This window comes from Poeciliopsis prolifica, unplaced genomic scaffold (assembly GCF_027474105.1).
Source record: "Poeciliopsis prolifica strain line A6 unplaced genomic scaffold, Auburn_PproV2 SCAFFOLD035, whole genome shotgun sequence".
Lineage (NCBI taxonomy): Eukaryota > Metazoa > Chordata > Actinopteri > Cyprinodontiformes > Poeciliidae > Poeciliopsis > Poeciliopsis prolifica.
The window spans coordinates 5267047-5290100 of NW_026562410.1; the positions used below are offsets into that span (position 1 = coordinate 5267047).

Consider the following 23054-nt stretch of genomic DNA (forward strand, 5'->3'; position numbering starts at 1 on the left):
TAAATTATTATTATTTCCGAGACTTTGTTTTTGAATCTCTGTCCTTCAATTTTAGGACGTGCCACTTCGTGGATGTCAACCAAATAAAATCCTCATGAAATACATAAAGGTTAGCTCTCAGTATTTTCTGTCTTTTATGTTTTGTAATCATTGCCAGTCGTCCTCTGGGTCCCTTCTAGTAACTCCGACTTATTTTGAGAACCGTAAACAAGGGGGAGGAGCTTGCTTCCAGTTTAGGAGGGGATTTGGTGACGTCACTCGGGGGCCAGCGCCCCTGCGTAACGCACAAGTTGGAGCACGCGCTCCTTCAAGCCGTCGAGAGGGGAAGCACCGACTGCGAGGGCAGTAGAGCTGTCAATGGTTTTCGGAGAGCAAACAAAACAAAGCCGGGGACACTGCGCTCCTCCGAGAGGCCGGGACGTATCGTTCGTGACCGGCGAAGCGTGCCCTCAACGCCTTTTAATTTGATTTATTCCTGCCACTCTTCGCCGAAGAGGAGAGTCTGTTTAGCGGAGTTGACAGCTACCGGTTCTCGGGCTCGGCTAATGGTTTCATTACCTGCGCTGTGTTGACCGCTGAATGGCTGGGAACCTCTGAAGCTAGCAGACGCTGCCCGCTGGGAGCCACTCTTCTTTCTTTCCTCGGCTATTTTTTTTATTTTATGTATTATTATTATTTAATTTTTTTTGCTTAACTCGCCGCGCGCGCGGAGCCGTTAATCAGCCGTTAGCAGCCCGGCATCGATTCTTGAACTGTTGCTTCCTCTGAGTTTCACGTGCCTCGTTGGTTCCGTTTCTATTTGTAGCCGAGTATTCAGAAATAATGTCGGACAACCAAAGTTGGAACTCCTCCGGCTCGGAGGAGGACGTGGAGGCCAGAGAGGACTACGGGCACCCTGTTGGCGTCGTCGAGTTCAGCGGAGTACTCAGTAAGGTGAGTCGCGTTTCCCTACAAACCGCCACATTAATCCAATTCATGACCAACTGGGAGAACCATTACTGCCAAAGTCCAGGAAGACGCGTGCTCACATCAGTGGGGAAATCAAGTCATTCAGAACAGCGATGACAAATCGTAGCCCGTCTGTTTCTGGGCAGGGTTATCTCGGAGTTGCAGCAATAACAGAGGGATTGGTAATACCGCCCCCCCTCCCGCCTCCCTCTGATCCCAAAGCAGAGCCCTTACATGAGCTGTCTATGCAATGCACACCTTGCTGCTTTGCCTCTTAGCTTTCTTGTGAGCAGGGGGGGATTCAGCGCAGATCTTATTTTCAGAGGTTTCCAAGATCAAATGTCTCGAGAGATCACTATTGTTGGAGCCTGTAGCATGTGGGACATGCAAAAACCACAGAGTAAGATGGGAAGAATGATAATTGCATCGATGCTGGACGGTGGATGGCTGAATGATGGATCTAAAAAAATAACAAGTAAATTAAATGGATAGATGAAGAATGATCAAAATGATTGATAATGCATTGATGGATAATGGGTGGAAGGATGAATGTGTAATAAACTTATGGGTGGATGGTGGGCTAATAAACTGAACCAGGATGGGAATTTATCCTTCATTTTGATTTGTAGATGTCTTTTCAGTCAGTGAGGCTAAATAAAAATATTATTGGAAATGTTATTTTTTTTTTTGCTATTTTCTCCACCATTTTCACCAATGAAAAACAGTAAATTCAAAAGTATAATTAAACACAGATACTTTCTGCAGCTTAGTGATTTAAATCACACTTCTACAAGTAAGAGGTATCCTGAAGAAGCACATTTTAAATATGAACGTTTTGCAAGGACAGCATTTCAAACCTAAGACAGAAGCAGCAAATAGTCATTTTGATCATAATTTTTCAGTGTTAGTACACAATACCACAATAAAATTCTTAAGTACATATCACCCACCTCTGGTAAATATACAGTGGACGGATGATGGTCCAGACATTAGAAAGTACTCACCCCATTTTTTTATTAAACTCATTATTTGCATTAATAGTTGGAGATCTTTATGAACATAAGCAATACTCCGATATCTGAAAACTATGAAGTTATTGTAATTTCTTTGGAAATGACATGGAGTTACTGTTGTAACTGTTGTATTCATCCAACAACGGATGAATAAAATGTTTCGGATATTTTGACAGGGAGTGAAACTTTCCCGGGTCTGTAAATCTTCTGTGCTTTTCCAGACAGTGTGGGAGGCATGTAGTCAAATACCTGTCCAACATAAAAAAACAAAACAAAACTGCAGTGCCAGGAATGGCACAGTTTTTTCATGTGACGTTTGCCCATAAACAGTTACATTCATATTTTATTGTAAAAACAATTGTAGAAGCTAAAGTAGGCACAGAAAAATAAAGGTGAGCCAAGCCTATGGCTGAATTCTTTTACATTTGCTAATCATGTGGTTGTTGTGCTGTTTAAGGGCTTACTAGAGATCCATTTCACAATCCTGCTTCATGTCTGCTCTCACGATTATTTTAGTAAACGATTATTCTAACGATTAATTGATTAATCAGATCAAGAAATTCTCATATTCTTCAGATTTTTCATTTAACCCCTTAAGCCTTTTTATAGACTGTTAGAAATGCATTTAAAGATGCAAACAAATCAGTTCCTTTTTTTAACATGAAAATGAATGTTTGACTGTCTGAAACTCAATAACATAGTATTGCTTTGAAACAGGTGAAGCTCAAACTGACACTTGAGAAGTTTTGGGTAAGATGTATTTACAGACAAAGGATGTTTTTTTTCTTCTTCCCAGTGAGTTGTGTTTTTTGTTTAGTCTGTTAACAATTAATCGATTAATTAAATAGTTGATGAGTATTTCAATAATCGTTTAATCAGATTAATCATTTCAGCCCTACTGTAAATACGATTAATAAACAAAACAAAAACAACAAATCAAATAAATTAGGAAGCAAAACTGTCCTTCAAAAAACTAAAAAATGGCTGGTTAAGCCAAAGGTCCCAGACTGAAGACTTTTGTCAGTTTTTGTAGAAAAAACAAGAGGAAAACGATTCATCATGCAAATAGAGATTGAGTTTGTTTTAATTCATCATGCGATTAATTGATTTACTGCGACAGGCGTATAGCGAGCTGCAGGAAGGGATTGATGATGTAGGTGAGTGTATAACCTTTAAAACAACACTAACAGGTTGTTTGCCTCTGTTCTGCTTTTTTTTTTTCTGTGTCAAACATTCACACTGTTATGTTTTTTTTCCCATGTGCCTCTGCTCTGTTGTCTTAAGCTCAGTTTTGCGCAGGCTGACCACAGCTTTGACGCGATAAGCTGCCAGGAAACTGATGGGGTATCAGTCTCGCCATGCGCTGATTATCTCCAAACAGATTGCAGGCTGACCCGCTAACCAAGCATATTGTAAGATTAGGCAAAGCCACATGTAGCGGAGCTCACCTGTTTGATCAGTCTGAGCCCCACGCACGTCATAACTACTGTAAGAAATAATGATTAATCAGTGCCACATGGCTCAGAGGTAGAGCGCCATATGTTAAATCTAAAACAGTTGTTCCCTGTATGTATGCGTCTTTTTTTTCTCTGCCCATCATCTAAATCCCACTATAGTCACAAAACTCTCAAAAGTTATTATGAATAAAAGTTTAAGCCAAATCCAACGTGTTGATAAAGTACATTTAAAAAACAGAAGTTCGACCAATTTGCTGTTGAAAAACAGGACAAATAATGGAGTAAAAGTCGAGGCATAAAACGTTAAAAACGCTCACATCTCAAAACACACACATCAGATAAAGGAAAAAAGTACTTATCAACTCAAAATGGAAAATAAAAAAAATGTTTTCAAAAGAGATTTGAAAGCAGGATGTGAAGATGCCTGTCTTAGATTCAAAGAAAATGAATGACTCCAGGCGCCACATGAAAGCCCATGTGATGCACCTGGGAAAGGCAACCAACTCAATAAACACATACTACAGTGTTTCAATTCCATCAGACTTCTTCACGTTCTGCCATGTTCAACCCAAAATCCTCAATCTGCATGTATTTTACTTGCATTTTAGATTGTAGATCAACAAAGTTGGTTTGTAAATGTGAGATTTTTTAAAAACCAGTCAACCAGTTTGACACATCTATAGACTGAAATTTTTTACCAATTCTTGCTTGATAAATATGTGAATCACTATCAAATTAGATGGAGAACAGCTGTGAGAATCAATTGAAGTCTTACTACAGATTCATAACTTATCTTCCAGTATTACTCTGTTCAGCATAATACAGCTTCTTGTTTGGTTTTTCCATGTAATGGTAAAAAAAAAACACTGAATGTTATTAATTGTTTTAATCCCCCATCAAAGTCATGCGCTATTTTGTGTTTATCAGTTCTTGCATTTATGGTAGTAATGCAAGAAAAAAAACTCAACAAAAGAAAACAGGTGTGTTGCAATGTGCTGAATATAGCATTTTCATGCACATGTAAACAAAGGTATGAGACATTTTAAAGTATCATTATGTTATTTGAGGCCTTGTCACTGAACTAAATTGTTTCAGTTTAATTGTTTACTCACTTGGTTCTCAAATTTTAAATATAGTAGCTGTTTATCTATAATTTTGTGTCTTTTTTTTCTCTCTTTCTTTTCAGTGGACAAACTACATCCATGGCTGGCAGGATCGCTGGGTTGTGCTGAAAAACAACACGTTGAGCTACTACAAGTCCCAGGATGAAACCGAGTATGGCTGCCGGGGTTCCCTCTGCCTGAGCAAAGCTGTGATTACTGTGAGTACCATCTACAGCAGGAGTGTCTGAACTTTTTGTCACGTGAGATACAAAATTGCTGAGTCAACAGTACTGGCAGGCCAAGGAAAAAACCAAAACAAACCCCTGACAAGCAAATGGAGTTCAGTTTTTATTATTTTTTGTAGTAAAGGAGTGTTAATGATTGTAGCTTCAAAATGTGAAAATGATTTTGAATGTTTGTTGCATTAAAAGAGAGGAATCTAGTTTTCAAATTCTTTTGGCCTTGATTTAACAAATTGAGCAGGGTTGGGATTACTCTTCATTAAAACGCCTGCCATTTTTCACCAAGTCATAAAATTTCCAGAGACATAGTGTAACCCACAAGTTACTTTAAATACATCTAATACAAGCAAAAGGCAGGTAATTTAATTTAGTTCTCTGACCAGCACCAATGCTATGAAAGTATATCTAAAAAGAAGTTGGGTCAGATCAAAAGACTCTAAATTCTCAGGAGCCAAGATGTGAATGACAACAAGGGAGTGCACAAAGTGTCAGCAAGAAAGAGTCAAATTTAATAATAAAAACAATTGTGGATCCACATGTACAATTGCAACAAAATGGCACGTGGTTTTTTAAAAACAGAAAATAAAGTAAATAACAGTCATTTCAATCTATCTGTCAATTTAGTGTTTGTCCAGTCTCTTCCAATGTGTCAGTCAATTCTTTCAGTATTTCAAGGATAGTGACCAGTCGGGTCACTATCTATCATCTCACTGGGTTCTCTGGGCTGGGGCTCGCCATCCAAATTCAGAAGAAGTGGGTCCTGAAGTCTATGGGCACTCCAGGCCAAAGGTGCACCGTAAAAAAAACCAAACCTGACCAACGCTCTGACGGTGTCTGACGGTGTCTGACAGTGTCTGACGCTAACAGGGATTTTTTTTCCAGTCTCAGCTGCTCTCAAAAGAAACTTTCAGAGATAAAAAAAAAAAAAACGAATTTACTATTTTCAATTATATATTTTGAGAAACTATACCAAAATTGTTTTTCTTACCGTTTGTAAGCTCTTTCAGACTCTTAATGAAAACAACGGTCAGCTGTGAGTTATCAACCGCATCTGACGCGTTCTGAGCAGAATCACAGCGCAGTAGTGAAATGAGCCCATTGGCTGACGCAATATCAGACCACGCCAGCCATTGGTTGCCCAATCCATCAGCAAAACAATCACTAAAGGCCTCCTTCACAGCTTTTCAAAGATTTTTAGCACTTTTTGATATATTTTCAAAGTAAAACAAAACACAAAATCTATTTATACTTTCCAATCTTGTGAGAAAAAAAAGACATCAAATTAACATCATTGACTTTCACTTGTGTTTTTAACACTGGGTTACACTCGCATTATGAGTTTATTCTGGTAAAATTACGACTTTATTCTCATAATTTTAATTTTCTTTGTGTGGCCATAATACTCTGTCAAGGGCCTTCAGTATTTTTTGAAACGAAGACAGACTTTTCTTTCTTCATGCCCCTCCGTCTCACTCTCGCGCTATAAACTCTTGAATCTCAAATAGGAAGCTTCTCAAACTGCAGTTGGTCTCCAACCGTTTTTAACATCCACTTAAGTCTCGATTATGTCCTCAGCTCAGCTTGATGACAAGCAGAGCTGTCTGCTGGTGTGTTCTGAGAAACGGCGTGGCATGTGGCAACGCTTGTTTGGAAACCGCCACCAGACTCAAAGTGCTGTAAATACGGCACAGGATAAAGCTGGAAATGTAGCAATCTAGGTTAAGCCACACAAGCTTATCCCATCATTCTGTACTACATTTCCAATCATCCAAAGATTCACCTAAAACTAGTCGAACAGAGTAGTGGGCCTTTCTGTTTGTATTTTTTCCTGACAGAAACTCAATATGTCTTTTTAGTCCCCAAATGGTCATGAAGGGAAATTAATAAATGACGGTTTCCAGGCACTGAAAAGCAGGCTTAGCTATTGGCTGTATTTGTTCAGCTTTATCTTTTCCCCAGCATGTGTAAATATTAACCCCCATGCGTTTGTCTGTGGTCCTGACCTCTCGCTCCACTTTACACCCGTCGGCCGTAGATAAAATTTAATGTTATGCCTGGTAATGGCAGCGTTTTTGAGCATAATAATTGTTTTCGCAATACATATTTTATTTAGATGTTGACTAGAAAGGGTAGTGTAAATTTAAAAAAAAAAACGTTTTCAGGTATGGATCTGTTTTGTGTCAAAGAAATAGATTTTTAAATGAGGATAAGTTTCCAAACAAGATGGGGTTCACTTGTGTGTTATGTAGGCTAGAAGTTGGTCAATGGATTTAAGTTTCAATATTTATTCATTTGTATGACAGTGTATATTAAATATACTGGATTTAGAAAAATGCTAATTTCCATCAGCAGTCTCACAACAAAAAGAAAACAACACAAAATACAAACATTTGTACAATTTCACATATAAAAACCAAGAAATACAGTCGAAACTAATGAAAACTATATATAGTCAGCAAAACCTGTTTTAAGTATCAAAATACTAATATTCTTAAAGGGGCGGAATTATGTAAAGGTGACTTTTTTAAGCTTTATATAATGTTGTAATGTTATTCCCTCTTCAAAAACATTCTTTCATGTGTGTTTTAGAAGTCCTTTCATCTCTCATGACATCCATTCAACTGTGCAAAACGCTTGGGGAGGGCAAGTTAGTTTATGTGATTGTGAATGTTTCTGTTGTTGCCAAAAAAAGAAAAAGTTTTTACCTGCAAACCCTGACAACCGCCGCTGCCATTTTTAGCTCCATGGCCAGCTAACGGGAGCACACTGGCCTACTTGTAATTTCTGCCCTCAGTGGAATTGGTGAGTAACACAGACTGGCTCCATCTGTGGCTGATTCGACCTGGATTGTTTGGACGTTTCTGAAACAGACTCGCAGAATGTGAAAAAAATCTGCCTTTCACTGTAGACCAAAAAACAGGAGATGAAATAGCAGTCAGATATACTCGGTGCAAGGCTTTGAGGAAATATGCAACGTGTCTTCTGCCAGGAAATGTGATTGTTCCTCATAGCACTTCCCCTCCCAACAGGGGTTATGAGGAGGGTCAAGATCAACAAACCTCAGTGTGAATGTGTGTAAATTATCTCTGCCATGGCCATTCATCCATCCTAATGTAACCTTCCCTTTGACTTCTTGGTGACTCATTGCTCCCTCCGGTAAAGCTCTAATGATTTCATTTTAGTGTTAGTAAGATATTCCTCGTGCTCTGTCATAAGGAGAAGCCTGAATCATTTGGATAGCATGCCAAAGTATCCATATCACTTGTCACTTTTTCACATTGTTTTCATGTTATAGCTACAAGCTTTGATGCTTCTTATTGGTGGTTATGTGTGATAAACCATCAGAAAGTTGCTAAATTATGAAGCGGAAGAAAACTTATGCATGGTAACTTTGTTTTAAGTTAAAAAGGAGTAAATAATATCACACCACATCACCAGGAACCCACGATCCTCACTGTGACCAATGGTGTATTAGGGCCATAATGAAAATATAGGAGTAAATTTGTGCCAAAAAAAAAAAAAAAGAGAGAGTTTGAAAAGTCAAACTTTTCAAAGACTCTGAGACTTATCTTGAAATTTTAAGATAAGTCTCAGGGAAGTTTGTGGAGGTTTGGGTTTCCAAAGTTACCAAAGTTGTTTTTTTTCTGAAATTGGTCTCAAACTTTGAGGTTTTTGGCAGAAGTTTACTCCTCTTTTTTATTACAATTATTTCTTATCTACAAGATCCTAATATTACATTACAGCCTGCAGCCAGAGCATTCTGTGAGGTTTTTTAGATATAGACACGTTTTAAAATGGCCCAATCAAAGTCCAAAATTAAAATTCTTTGAGAATTTGTGGCAAGAATCAAACACTGCTGTTCACAGATGCTCTCAGTCTAACATGACTGAGGTGCTGATGGAAACACACCCAGGAGGATTTGTATCCAATTTAAATGATCCAGAGAGTTTGGATACAATATAAAAGCAGTTTTTAGATTTTTCTTAAACATATTTCTGTTGGTCTGTCACATCAAAAGCCAATAAAATACACAAAAGTGTGTGGTTTTAATATGAGAAAATGTTTAGGAGGTTTGATTACATTCTCAAGATAAATGATCTGAACTTTATAATTGTTATTTAACTCATAGTGTGTCTGTGTTCCTTAACCATTTCAGGAACACATTTCGCTTGTTTGTGACTGCAGACACATACGCTGCTTTAAGACGGCGTCTTGTCCTCTCCTTCCAATGGGAGAGGACAGGAGGGGATTCTTTTGAAGCCGAGCAGGAAGTTTATGTCTGAAGAGAACAGAGACTGGGTCAAATGGTCCTATTTTCATCATTTAATTTTTTTGGATCATGCTACTTCCTGCGCTAAATACCCGAACACGACAAGCACTGACGATTTCGTTAAAAACCTTCCATCTAATGCTCAAACCTGACTTCCTCCTATATAGGTGGAGAAAGTTAGAGCATTAAATTATTTTAATACTAATTAGATGTGAGCTCAGGGGGGATGTTTAATGGGAGGACAGGTGAGGATTCCTTCTCACTTGATATGTGTCTGCTGGTAAACAAGAGTTTTAAATCTCATAAACCTTCCCTCGTGGTCACAATGTCCTCTTTCCTCATTTGGTTTTGAGGGCGTAATGCTTCATGGCTTTGCAAAGCGAGTCAGGCGGGCATTACAGTGGATCACTTCCTGCTTCGCATGTGTTCCTCATTTAATTTTTTCCTTTTTACTCTGGACATGTCTCAATTCAGCCACTGATGCATGTCTGAAATGTGTATTTCTACATTAACCCGAATTAATCAGATTATTTCCTTGTACCTTAGAGGCCAACCTTTCTTCTGGGTAACTCCTTACATTTTAACCTTTATAAACTTATACTACTACAGATTAACAAAAGCATGTTTTTGGAACATCTTGTTGCCTTTTATAGTAGATTTTGTTTTTCTTTTTCTTTTTCTTTATATTATTAGCGTTAGATTGTACTTGCTGTGCATTTACAGTACCTTTCAAAAGTATGTATACCCCTTTCAATTTTTTCACTTTTGATTGGGATCTTATGTAAAAGGTAGCATAGAAATATCAGCCAAAAAAAATTATAAAATAAACATTGGTCTCAAATGCTTTTACGAGAGCTGGGACTTGATTAAAATTTGAATCAAGTTAATTGCAAGGTCTGTCATTAATTAATCGTAATTAAACTCGTTTTAGTTGAAATCCATATATTGACAAAATAAGAAACGTATTTAGTTCAAAAACTATTTTTGCTGTTGAATTATTATATAAATAGACATAAATACTACTTTAGAAATGTGAACTGTGGATGCTGGAGTTGGCATTGGAGGTGTCTGTGCTGCTGCCACATGATTAGCATTGATCTCCTAATTTAGGCTTGAATAGCTCCGCTAATGGGCTAACGTCTTTAGCACTGCTTAAACACAATAATAGTTTTTCTCCTCCATAAAATATCAATGAAACCCATGTCAGTGTGGTGTTACAATCTGACTATATGTGCAAAAGGCTCTTTTTGTCCGCCAGCTACGCTTTACTGTCCATGATGTTATCACTGTGCAATCCACAGATGATCAATCAGCACAAATGTTGTCACCGTTACCTAGTGACCAAATGTGCCACCACAGTGCACATCCAACGTCTTCGCTGTCTGTAACCAGGTAGTACTATTATTTTTAACATGTCAGCACAAAAGGAGATTTGTGCTGCGACTGTGGACCTGTCACCTCTGCTTCCTTCCTCAATAGTTCTTCGTCTTCCTCCATCTCTGCAAGGATGCTAGCTAAACAACAACCATCCAGCCCGTGGTAAAGTCTTTCTTGTCTCACACAGCATATCTGAAATGGCATCTAGGTTCATTTAAATGTCTTCAATATTCTTTGATTTGCTAAGATGTAAATCAAGCAATGATTAAACAAGCACTGCTGATATTTGTCATAGTAATTTTCTCAGTAAAATAAATTCAAAACAATTCAAAAACACTTTTCTGATCCCAAAGGGACATTCATTAAATTAAATAGTAGTATTTTAGTCTCTGTCCCTCTATTTTTATTTTTTACGTTTAGTTGTTTTGCTTTTTATTCCCTCTTTGCTAACAGTTGCTAATAAAGTGTGTGTGTGTGTGTTCTGTTTTCATTTCCTCTCTCTCTATGTCCGTGACTGTGCTTAAACACGCCAGGGTCTCGACCGTAAATCATTCTGTTCTATTGCTGCAGTTTAACCTTGGTGCTAATGGTAGAGCTGTCCTTTCAAACATCCCAGTTTATTTTCTGAATGCTAAATGGATAACTACTCTCCCTCCCTCTCCTCTATCTCTGAACTCACACACTCACGCACACACAGCACACACATTACAGGTTTACAGTGGTGCTCAGAAACGCGCTCTTGTACTGCAAAATAGCTGCTTCTATCAGTGGAATGGTGTAAGGATTAAAGATGAGCTTTACAAGATACATTTCAAGTTCCAGTAATGAAATGTTTTGTTTTGGGGGTTTTTTGTGCTTCCAGTTAAAGTCAGATTAAGAAACAGATTCTTCATTGATGCATTACATATACATCACAATTAACAAAAAGTTGTTGTTTGGCAGAAGAGATCGAAAGGAGCGGCAAAATGCATGCGTGAAGTTCATTTATTACTGTAAAAAAATACAAAAAAAAAATTCTTTGGGGATGAATAATTCTACAAAACATTGTATATCTGAACAAAATTTATTTAACCTTTCAATTAAAATAACCGGGTTAATTAATGCAAAATCAACAATAGTTATACAGTGACATGTAGAAAATGCTGAGTAGTTGAGTTCAGATTAGCTTAAACATTAGCTCATTCATTGCAGAAATCTAATGTTTCCAATACATTTCTTTATATTCAAAATCAATCAGAAATAACATTAGTAGCCTGTTCTTGCTAACAAGCTAACATGATATGCTGGCATGGATGTAATCAGTTAGCTAACATTGTGCATCAACTTTTCAACTAGCAGCAGGTCTCCATCGCTGCTTCATAGCACAGGTGCAAAACCATCTTAACGCTCATGCTGCGTTTAAAGGCGGCTTGTAAAAACCTCCTACGACACGGTAACAATGTATTAAACAGTTGTAACGACTAAAACAAGTGCTACGGTCAGAGGGCACAGGTATAGGAAGTGTGGGAGCCCTTAACGTTTGAATTCAAGATAGGAATGATAAAAAGTTGGCCATTCTGAGGTTTAAAAGAAAAAATGCTTCCAGTCCAGGGCAATGCCCCCCAAACTCCACCCACTTCACCAGGTCTGGTTCTGGATTACAGTTGTATAAATCGTTTAGGCATCCATCTAATTAACAAAACGAGGCTCGGTAACTAACCTATTTATTGTTTTGTATGTGTGTGTGTTTTTTTATTTGTTTTTCTTCTTCTGTGTTTAGCCACACGAGTTTGACGAGTGCCGGCTGGACATCAGCGTAAACGACAGCGTGTGGTACCTGAGAGCACAAGACCCCGAGCGGCGAAACAAGTGGATTGAGTTCATCGAGCTACACAGGGTAAATTCCTTCACACACGCAGCAGACCTCCTCAAAAAACCAGAGCCAAGTCAGTACCATATCATACATTGGTTGGATTTGTGAATGTGTGTGTTCGTGTGTGTGTGTGTGTTTCTGTTAGACTATCAGAGAAGGCAGGAGGCAGAAGGGAGGAATCCAGGGAACAATAATCATCCCTTCACCACTGGTGCGTTTGAGGAGTTCTGGAGGAGTTGTGTCACTATGTGTCTTTAGCTCTGTTCACTGTTGATGGCAAGCATGTATGATCAATCAAATATTAATAACACACCAACTGCGTAAGCATGTATTAATAATCAAGCACTTTAATCCCAGTTTTTTGAGGTGGCAAGGAATGTAAAACAGTATGAGTTTTGATTATTTTGTTACTGTTCTGCAGATTCATTGTTGGCGTAAAGGGTGAACAACCTGGTGGGAAGGGAGAGCGAAATGTGCCGTCTTCATTTTTATTTAGAGTAGCTGACAAAAGGAGCAGCTTCTAGAAGCAATTGGCAACAAAAGAAACCTGATGACCCAACACTTTTCAGAAACACAGAAATGTCACCTATCTAGTTTTGGTCTGGCACTTAGTCTAAAGTACCTTACAAAACAACGGCTCCCTTTTCAGGTTTTTCTTTCTGAAAAAAGTTGTTTGTCTGTGTGCATTTAAACATATACCAGTGTTGGCATACAGGCTAGTTTTCATCTGTAGTCCCTCAAGATACAATCAATATAAATACAAAATATCACTGTGCAATACAATCAAGTTAACAAGTTTCTTGTGCCAAAAACAGAATAATAATAACTTTATTTTTATTAATAAAAACATAGCAGGTCACAAATGTAAAAAAAAAAAAAAAAAAAAGAATATAAATCCATACAGTTCCCCATTTGTGCTGTTATAATGTACTATAACTGTACATTACAAGAGTCTCATACAAAAATTCTTAAAGAGGCAGTATGACTTTTTTGAACTTTCCATTATTTTATAATGTTATTCTCTCATCACAAACAACCTGGAGGTTGCCTTACATTTTTCATGGAGTTTGGAGAAATCCTTTAATATCCTGAGGCAACCATTCAGCAGGGAAAAACACCTGGGTGGAGCTTTGACAACAAAGCTCCTCCTCAGAGCTGCAGTTTCCAATCTTTTGAGCTTCCGACTCACAGAGCATCTCTCTCCCACAACTCCCCCACTCAGTTCCTTCAGACTAGCTAGAAGCAATTGGCAAACACCTGGTAGATTTGCACATTTGTTGAGCTTGTCATAGGAGCAAGTGCAGAAAGAGCACGAGTTTTTAAATAGACGGAGGTCCAATTTCAAGTTGTCAGATTACAAATTAAACATTTTTTTTATGAACTGAAAACAACATAGTTATGCTATGAAATGCCAGTTTGTGCCTGGAAAATACATAATACTGCCCTTTAAAAAAAATAACAAAAACGATAAACTACATTATAATGTGTAGCTTTGCTGTGACAAAATATGGAAAAAAATGTCAGGATTGTGAATACTTTTAATAAACCATTTACAGCATTTCCAATCCAGAAGACCACCATTAGTCAAACTAAAACTCCTTCCACAGACCTGGTCTATCCGACAGAAAGTGAAGGTCCACATCGCAAAAACATGCTGCCCACACACGGCGCCCGGTTTGGGGAAACCCCTTCCTTCACCCCTCCCCTCCTCATCCAAGCAATGTTGCTCTGCACAGTCATTCCTCCCCTCATGACTCACAGTGAAAACCTTCTAGAGGCCCTGTACTTTCCTTCCCTGCTACCATTACTCAGACCAACCAGGGTCACCTGGGAGACCCAAAACATTAACACAAACACCAGAATGGCCTGTGACCTTTAAACAGGAAACAACAGAGACTGAAAAATAATAATAGTAATGCAAAAACATAAATCTCTGTATTTTCTGGTTTGTGAGAAACATTTTTTTTCAGTGCTTTCTTATGCCTCAAACAGGGTCATTTATAGTTATGGAAAGTGTGCTCATTATCATTGCTCATAATTTGCTTTGGTGCATCGTGGCATGTTATTACAGAGTCGGAGCTCTTCTACCGTTGACCCAGTATGTGATAAATATTCCTTTTAATCATGCATCATTATTTGCTTTCTATTTTTTTTTTCCAGTTTTAATAGATCAGGGGTTCTCTATGCAAACACTAAATTGGCCTCTTGGGCAGCAGTATGCTGGATAAAGGGCAAGCACCACTCTCTGACATCCATGTGAACACAGGCAGAGCTACTTTTGGTCATTGACCGATAGTTACCTCCACCTCCTCTAAATCCCCAGTCATGTGCGTTTGCATGCCCTGCCCCCTAGTGGCAGAAAATGGACACATCTGTGTTTCCACATGTAGCTTTCTGCTTGTTCTGTCAGACGGTTGTTGATGTTAAAGCCAGGCTGTTATATAACAGGAAAGGTGTTTCTGCTATGATTCTGCTGATATCACCATCATCAATGTTCATGAAAAAAAAAAAACATCCAATTGTTATGAGCACTTTTTTTAACTTTTTTTTTTTTTGTTACAACAACTTAAAGATGACTAGTCTTTAATACTGGAACTGTAAATTATGCTAGAAAGCTAGCAGAAATTATAAAATATTTTAAACAAAAGAAAGTCAACAGTGCAATAATACGACTTAAATCTGATACCTGAATAACATATATATATTTTTTTGTTTCTCAGGCAGATTCTGGGTACGGCTCAGAGTCCAGTTTGCGAAGACACGGCTCCATGCTTTCGCTCACATCAGCCACCAGTGGCTATTCTGCCACGTCCACATCCTCCTTCAAGGTGACGGGTTTTTAAATTGGTATTTACTCTTCTGAAGTGAAAACTTTGTTTTTTCCAGTACATCTGCTTTTCAGAGCACCCACTCAAAGTTGGCTATTTTTAGTATCGATGAGATCTTTCAATAAAGTTAAAAAAAGAAAAGTCAGAGAGAAGAGATGTAAGAAGCATTTAACTTCAGTAAAATATACTACAAACTGTTTTTGCATTGCAAAATAACATGCTAAAACAGGTTTAATGTGTCAACTCTATAATTATTTTATATAGTAAACCCTATTTTTACAATTATATTTTATCGCCTCTCCACTTGTATAGAAAAGAAGAAGGTAGGAAAACTAGTGCCATCATAGTTCTTCAGAATTTGGAATTGGCGCAAAAAAAAATCATGATTGGTGAATTCCCTGAATTTCATTAAAAAAAGTTTGTCATCCAGACTAAAGAAGCTCTAAATGTGTCATAATTCGTATTAAATTTTTCTCCCAGAAGGGTCACAGTCTACGAGAGAAGCTGGCTGAGATGGAGACGTTCAGAGACATCTTGTGCAGGCAGGTGGACACGCTGCAGAAGTACTTTGATAGCTGTGCCGATGTGTCTAAGGACGAGCTGCAGAGAGACAAAAGTAAGAACCACTAAAAAGCAAAATAATGCTACAGTAACATGGACTTTATGTGGTCAGAGTAACTTGTAGAGCTCTAAAAACGGTCAGGAAAGTGGACTGTGAAATGAATTCCTCCAATAAACAGGAATTTAAAGAATTATCATTTCACTTGTTAAATATGAGGTCAGGAAATTGTGCTCTACAAGTATTTTTTTATTTGCTCCTAGTAATTTACTACCTTTTTTTTCCAGAAAAATAAGAGTGTTTTACTTTTGACCCCAAAAGAATCAACAAAGTGAGAGCTTTTGAACAATAATAATAAAGTGTTTACACAGTAACATATGTATGTGTTACCGTTCCTTTAATTAGCCACCCACTGATTCTGTGTCAATGTGAGGAAAGTACAAATTGCTACAAGTTGCTTCAAGCTAACTGAAGGTTGAGAGTTCCTGTCACTCAACAGTGAAAAGAAATCAGGAAGATTTGATGTCATAATGGCAACTATTAATTCAGATTCACCAATTTTCACCAATCAGCGCAGCTTTTCCTCAAATCTGACCAATCGTGCCTATATTTGCATATATTAATGTTGTTCTTACCTATTTTACATCCCTCGTTTGTCAGTTAATGCTAGGAATAAACACAATCCTCTTAAATTTCTCTACAGAAGTTGTTCTCGTTGCTGCTTTTCACATGTTTAGGTGAAATCTTTGTCACGACATAAAGAGCAATGAGTCAGTGAGGAGACGTTGGACCAGAAACCAGCAGCAGGTCGAGGATTCAGGATCTTCTTAGGAATAAAAACTTGATGGGAAAAAAGAAAATAACGAAAGGGAAGGCTATACACAGCAGTTTAAACTTTTTTGTAACATTTGCAACTTTTTGACAAAGAAGCCTCAAAGTTAATAACTTTAGGCAGCAACAATCACAAAAAGAATCGTCGCAACATTTTGGAGGGACTGAAATGTTGTGGAGGAACAAAAATGCAATAAATCTTGGACGGAATGCGTTTTGTGACTCAGATAGCTATGATTCGATCAGCCCCCTCACTGTTTCTCCATCTTGGCCAGCTTAGCGTTCGTTGACGGCAGTCTTCACTTGAACGACCACAATGAATGAAACCCGGCTTTTGTTCTCCTGACCTCCCTCCCTGTCTTCCTCTCTGACTCTCTCTCCATTCTGAGGATGAAACCAGACCATTGTCACGTTGTCCAGGGCAGCAGAGGGCTGTCAGCCCCGTTGATCTGCTGTATTGTGCAGTCGGCTAGGATTCGGGGCACTAGGCGTGACCCTGTCCAGAAACCCTGACCTTAATGGACACTCTGACAAGAAAAGACTTTGTGTAGCAAATTACCTGGTTGTGGTTTGTGCCGTCCAGCCTAAGTTCTTCTTTGTCGTTTCAGTTGTAGAGGACGATGAAGACGACTTCCCAAACACCCGCACAGACGGAGAGTTCCTGCACAACAACAATGGTAGCAAAGAAAAATGTGAGTAATTCACTGTTCTTTTTAAAATGTCCTTCATTGACTATTTTATTGTTTCCTTTTGAACACAGTTTAAAAAATTACAGTAAAATGCTATAAAATTACTGTAATTTTAATAGGGCTGCAACTTGCAATTATTTTAGTTATTGATTAATCAATTATTTTGATAATCAACTAGGAAAAAAGACACATTCTGCAGATTTTTGTCTTGAACCATTTTTATACAATATTAGAAATGCATTAAAGTATGGTAATAAATACTTTGATTCCTTTTTTACATAAGAAAATAAACAAAATACTTATAACCTCAACATGTGAAAAGCACATCCCTTCCTGCTTGACATCAATAGTGTTTGGCTGATCTATTGATTATTTGTTGGATGAATTGATTAAGAATTTTATAGCCAAAGTTACTTAACAGATTTTCTTTTACAAAATTTGAACTAGGCGAAGCTAAAACTATTTCTCTCTGGTTTTGGATCGAGCAGACAGATTATTTGAGGTTGTGCGCCACAAATAATCTTCCTGTCTGAAACGTGTACTAGGAATAAAACACCCCAAACAGAAAACTTTACACGTTGAACCTATAAACGAAGTCATTGTCATTCATAGCATTTGCTTTTATTTCTCTGCTCTTTTCTCAGTGTTTCAGTCCTTGAATCTAAAGGGAATCAATGGAATAGACTTTAAGGGCGAGGCCATCACATTCAAGGCCACCACGGCTGGAATCTTAGCCACTCTGTCCCACTGCATCGACCTGATGGTAAAGAGAGAGGACAGCTGGCAGAAGAGACTGGACAAGGTCTGTAACATTTGGGCTGCTGTGAAGACGAGAAGGTCACGTTTGATTTGTTTGCTTTCCAATCTCTTTTACCGCAACTGTATTGTGACGTCTGTTTTTGTAGGAAATGGAAAAAAGAAGAAGAATAGAGGAAAGTTATAAATCAGCCCTTAATGAGCTGAAGAAAAAGTCTCACTTTGGAGGTCCAGATTATGAGGTAAAATAATTGTAGTATTTCCCCATTGTGCAGTAGAGATGACTGACTATATGAGTTAATACTTAGTTGTCTCCTCAATAGGAAGGACCAAACAGTTTAATCAATGAGGATGAATTTTTTGATGCGGTGGAAGCTGCTCTCGACAGACAGGATAAAATTGAAGAACAGGTAAAACAAATCATCAGAAAAAACAATTTGTCACTTTTTTCAAGTTTATATCGTGATTACAACTAAAGTTTCAATGTTTGTTTGGGTGCAGTCCCAGGCAGAGAAGACGAGGATAGAGCGAGCCACCCCACCTCCCCCTGAAGACATCTACTCCACCTCTGGCTCGCACCGGTTCTCCGATAAGGTTGGACTACTGTTCTCCTCACAAGATACTTTAATCATTTTCCATACATCTCCTCCATTCCACCTCCTCTAATCCCGTTCCGCACATTTTGTCCATCTTTACTGTTGCGTGACCAGCTGCGTTTCCATTACAAATATGCACAAAACTTTGTCAATAATGCACCAACATCAAAAAAGCACAATTTCACAATTGCAGTGTTTCTGTTACATAACAAATGCAATTAGAATCACAGGTGAACAAGTCGGTGGACGCAATAAATTGTTAAAAAACATGCCGTCATCCTCCTACCACTTCCTGTCGCCTTCTTTGATTTTCTTTTTTTTCTTAATGCGATTGATCACATAAATCATTGAGGAAAAAAACGTTTTCATTGAAGTTTTGCAAAATTTTGATACGGCCGAAAAGCCATCTCTTCCTAACACAAAAACTTCCATCAAAAAATGTGAGTTTTTTTTTTTTTTAAATAATCTTGTTTCCATTAATCAGATTTATTTTGTACAATTAAATGGTCAGTAGAGTCACAGTGGAACCACTGAGTGAGTCTTGCAGTCGTTTTCCTGTTTCCCCTGTTTAAACTGGACATCACGTTTTCATGAGGCAAGGTCTTTAAATAGTCCGCTTTGGACTGATACTCCTAAATAAAGGCAAGTCAAGACAACTGAGAGTCTGCGATGAGACTTAAATGTTACTTTCCTCAGATGCTTTCCATCCAAAAAGGTGATGGTTTTAATGTTTCAATGAGTATCAGTTGTTGTTTCTATTGTTTATCACTTGGTGACACCATCCCTTAGAATCCTCCTCCTCCTCTAGTTGCATGTAAATTATTAATTCCCTCTTCCTGTCGCTTGCCTTGTGTTGTAGGTGGAGGAGATGGTGCAGAATCACATGACCTACTCGCTGCAGGATGTCGGTGGAGACGCCAACTGGCAACTGGTCGTAGAGGAGGGAGAGATGAAGGTATGGCCATGTTCACAGAAACTGTGACGGTACTCCAAAAAGCATCAATAAATGAGAGGCTCATTTTAGGTTTGATATAAGAAATAAAAAGGGTTCCCCGACATGTTTGCAACGCAGGTTTACAGGAGAGAGGTGGAGGAAAACGGGATTGTGTTGGATCCTTTGAAGGCCACCCACTCTGTGAAGGGAGTCACAGGTCATGAAGTCTGCCACTACTTTTGGGACACGATGTACCGCAATGACTGGGAAAGTAAGTCTTTGAGGTAGACTGCGGTGTTTGTTACGGTTTTAGCATAAAAAACGTTTGTTTTAGCGTTAACCCTAACAGGGTTTGGTGACAAAAGAACCAAGCCCTTTTAAAAAAAAAACCTGTTTAACCTCCTCGCCTGTGATGGCGCTGCTCCAAGAACGAAGGAAACGCCTCTGAAGAAGACACCGGAAGCAAATTCTTTTTTCACATCCAGCAAACAAAAATGAAGTGGCATTAAGTTCTAGTGGCTGTATGATAACTCTTTCAGCTTTGGCAAAAGACAGTGAGCCATTTCTCCTGCTAGCGCTAGACTTTTGTGTTTGTTGTATTTTACCCAGAATGCCCTGCCCATTCTGAGTAGGACTGACTGGAGCTTTTGGAGCCGTCTCCACTCAGTTTTGCATTCACATATGCATTTGAATTAGATGAGAGTTCACTTCAACAGAGCTGAGATCCAGGTTTTTGACCAGAGTTTGTTTTTTTGCTTCGTATCAGAGTTCGATTGAGCATTCACGACTCTCTGGACTGTCAGGTGTGAAAACACTCTCGATCCTAAAAAACCCCGATTGAAATTAAATGAAATTTCATTTAAAATGAATTAAAATGAAACATCTGGAGTTTAAGGGCTCCAGATGTGTCTCTCTGTCTCCCTCTGGTGGTTTTATTCCTCCATAACAGTTCAATTCGTCCTTTGTACACAGATATTATCTTGATCATTATTTTCTTCTTTCTGCAGCTACTATTGAAAACTTCAATGTGGTGGAGAGACTTTCAGACAACGCAGCAATAATCTACCAAACACACAAGGTAAGAGCCAGAAGCTGGGGTGCAACAGGCCCCAAACTGAACATCCTGGTGTTGTAGATCTGAAGCCTGAGCTAACCTGTGTTCCAGCGGGTGTGGCCTGCATCCCAAAGGGACGTGCTGTACCTTTCTGCCATGAGGAAGATTTTGGCCAACAACGAGAACGACCCGGACACCTGGCTGGTGTGCAACTTCTCTGTGGATCACGAAGAGGCTCAGGTCAGAACCCAAATCCGCTCCAAAGTCCCACAGACCACAACAACCGAGTTCTTCCAGTAACCTTCTGGTTTTCTTCCCTCGTTCAGTCGAGCAGCAGATGTGTGCGTGCCAAAATCAACATCGCTATAATCTGTCAGACCCTGGTCAGTCCACCAGAGGGAGACAAAGAGATCGGCAGGGACAACATCCTGTGTAAAATCACCTATGTTGCCAATGGTAATTCTACTGCATATTCATTTGTATGGAAGACAATCAGTGCCACAATGCAGCGAATAAAAATAATCATAAAAAACTAACTGGTTACTCTAATGTGCACACTAAAATTCAATGTGAGAACATATGCTACATTAAATATATAACCTAAATTATATATATATATATATATATATATATATATATATATATATATATATATATATATATATATATATATATATATATACTATGTCACAAATGCTCAAACGTTACTCAGATATAGATAATTGGTTTAACTGGGTAACCAATCAGCTGCAAGCCTGTTGGTGATGCAGTCAGAACAGATGATAAATAAATATGTACTAAAAAAAATTATGTGGTGATAAAGTTCACAGTATTAGTTGGCCTTGATACCCTGATATTTACCTATGCAGCCAGGATAGGAAACCAAAATCAAATGCCACAAGCTAAATGAAAACTAATTGCTTCCAGATAAATCTTGGAGAAATTAGTCCAATTGTGCTATCTAATGTAAATGGTAATAAAGGCAAACTGCTCATTAAACAAAAGTCTTAATTGGAGAAATATCTGTGAATGCAGCAAATTTAAGCATAGCCTTTTTTCCTCCTTTTTTAAAATCTCTGACCTCATCTTGACTTTTTAAAATGATGGAATAATTGGATATGACTCTAAATAACGTAATTGTTTCCATGTGCTGCGTGTGCAGTGAATCCGGGGGGCTGGGCTCCGGCCTCCGTGCTCAGGGCCGTAGCTAAGAGGGAGTATCCCAAGTTCCTCAAGCGCTTCACTTCCTACGTGCAAGAAAAAACCAGCGGCAAGCCCATCTTATTCTGAGACACGCAGGTAAAGTGAGTTTTCTTCTGTCGAAGACGTTTTTTTTACATTTAGATATATATTACAGAATGATGCCATCACCGTTCTCCATCTTTTTTAGGATCGACAAATGAGGTCAGATCTGCGGCAGAAGGACTGGAGGGACTCTTGTTTCCAAACAGCATCCCTCCCAGAAAAGAGACGCTCTTTCTTTTATTTATGTATTTTTTTTTTTTGTCCTGGTTTGTAGCTAAAACGTAGAGCTGGTGCATGATAGACAGAGCAGCAGAATACCCATCTAGATCATACGGCTCAAGAGAAGAACACCAATAGTCTGTAAAAGAAAATGAATGTTTATAAGTTGACTGGACAAGACATGATTATTATTTAATAATGACACAGAGAAAACTCTCCACCCTTCAGAATGAAGGGGAAGCAGTCTGCAGCTGCTTCCCCTGATGCACCTAAATGTTTTGAAAAAAGTTTATAAAACAAAGAAAATCTTAGTTTTTAGACTGAAACAAGTAACTATTTTTGTGTGGATGTCATATTTTGAGCCTTTTATTATTATTATTGTTTTTCCTCCACATCTCGTCTGTGTAATCTCCAGAGGGCTTCCCGTTAGCGTGCGAGCCCGATGATAGAAGCCGTACGTTTCTCTAATGAAGCCACCCGACATGCCGGTGTTTGAAGGAGGAACGAGAGATTATCACAACACCTGTACGTTTAGCAAGTGTGAACAACACCGTTCCAGTTGCGCTGTCATTCTGTTACGAATGTAAATAGTTGTCATGGTTTCCGCCGACGGTTTGCAAAGCTTTGACTCGAGCCCAGATGCCTTAGTATCGCAGGAAGACCTAGAAGGTTGCTGATAGAGAAAGTGCCTCTTGGGTGCGTTCGTTTTATTCGACTCGATTGAGGAGTTTGCTCGCCCCGCTGAGAAACGGCAGGGTTAGGCTGTTTTAATCGGAAAGCAAACATTTTCCTGTATGTTTAGTTTTCTCTGTTTTGGTCAAACTGAATGTACTTGGAGTTTTTGTAAAGTTGTTCATACTAACGCTTTGGGATCAGCCTGTAAATGTACTGTGACGCAGCATCTCTTCTGCCCTGTTTTGAAAATGAAATAAATCTGTTTATCCTCTGGGTTTTTTATTGTCTTTTTTCCAAACTCTGGTCCATTCATTTACAATCTAAGCACATTATTTATTTATTTATTTTGTAGAAATTCAGTTTCTACATTGGAAATGTTATAGATGTAGTGAAGAAAAACAAATAT

The 23054-nt window shown here is 38.4% G+C and overlaps 1 protein-coding gene across 4 annotated transcripts; it reads left to right on the top strand.

Annotated features, from left to right (window-relative positions):
• Positions 1 to 273: 273 nt before the first annotated feature.
• Positions 274 to 22919, top strand: LOC129374179 (ceramide transfer protein-like). Of its 4 annotated transcripts, none has more exons than XM_055052443.1 (18): positions 274 to 933; positions 4605 to 4739; positions 12170 to 12286; positions 12408 to 12473; positions 14983 to 15090; positions 15571 to 15706; positions 17089 to 17172; positions 17814 to 17971; positions 18075 to 18167; positions 18249 to 18335; positions 18427 to 18519; positions 19381 to 19476; positions 19594 to 19726; positions 20463 to 20533; positions 20621 to 20749; positions 20836 to 20965; positions 21672 to 21813; positions 21900 to 22919. In XM_055052443.1, the coding sequence occupies exons 1-17, from the start codon at positions 823 to 825 to the stop codon at positions 21797 to 21799; spliced, it is 1875 nt and encodes a 624-aa protein (XP_054908418.1). In that variant the 5' UTR covers positions 274 to 822; the 3' UTR covers positions 21800 to 21813; positions 21900 to 22919. The 4 variants fall into 4 exon arrangements, with proteins under 4 accessions (XP_054908418.1, XP_054908417.1, XP_054908420.1 ...); XM_055052442.1 differs by having other exon boundaries at positions 21672 to 21808; XM_055052445.1 differs by having other exon boundaries at positions 15574 to 15706; positions 21672 to 21808.
• The last annotated feature ends 135 nt before the right edge of the window (positions 22920 to 23054 follow it).

Excerpts from the sequence above, each read along its gene's own strand:
- LOC129374179 (XM_055052443.1), top strand. The coding sequence starts at position 823 with ATGTCGGACAACCAAAGTTGGAACTCCTCCGGCTCGGAGGAGGACGTG. Across the intron at positions 15,707-17,088 it reads CGAGCTGCAGAGAGACAAAA|TTGTAGAGGACGATGAAGAC; the intron begins GTAAGAACCACT and ends TTGTCGTTTCAG. Across the intron at positions 17,173-17,813 it reads CAATGGTAGCAAAGAAAAAT|TGTTTCAGTCCTTGAATCTA; the intron begins GTGAGTAATTCA and ends CTCTTTTCTCAG.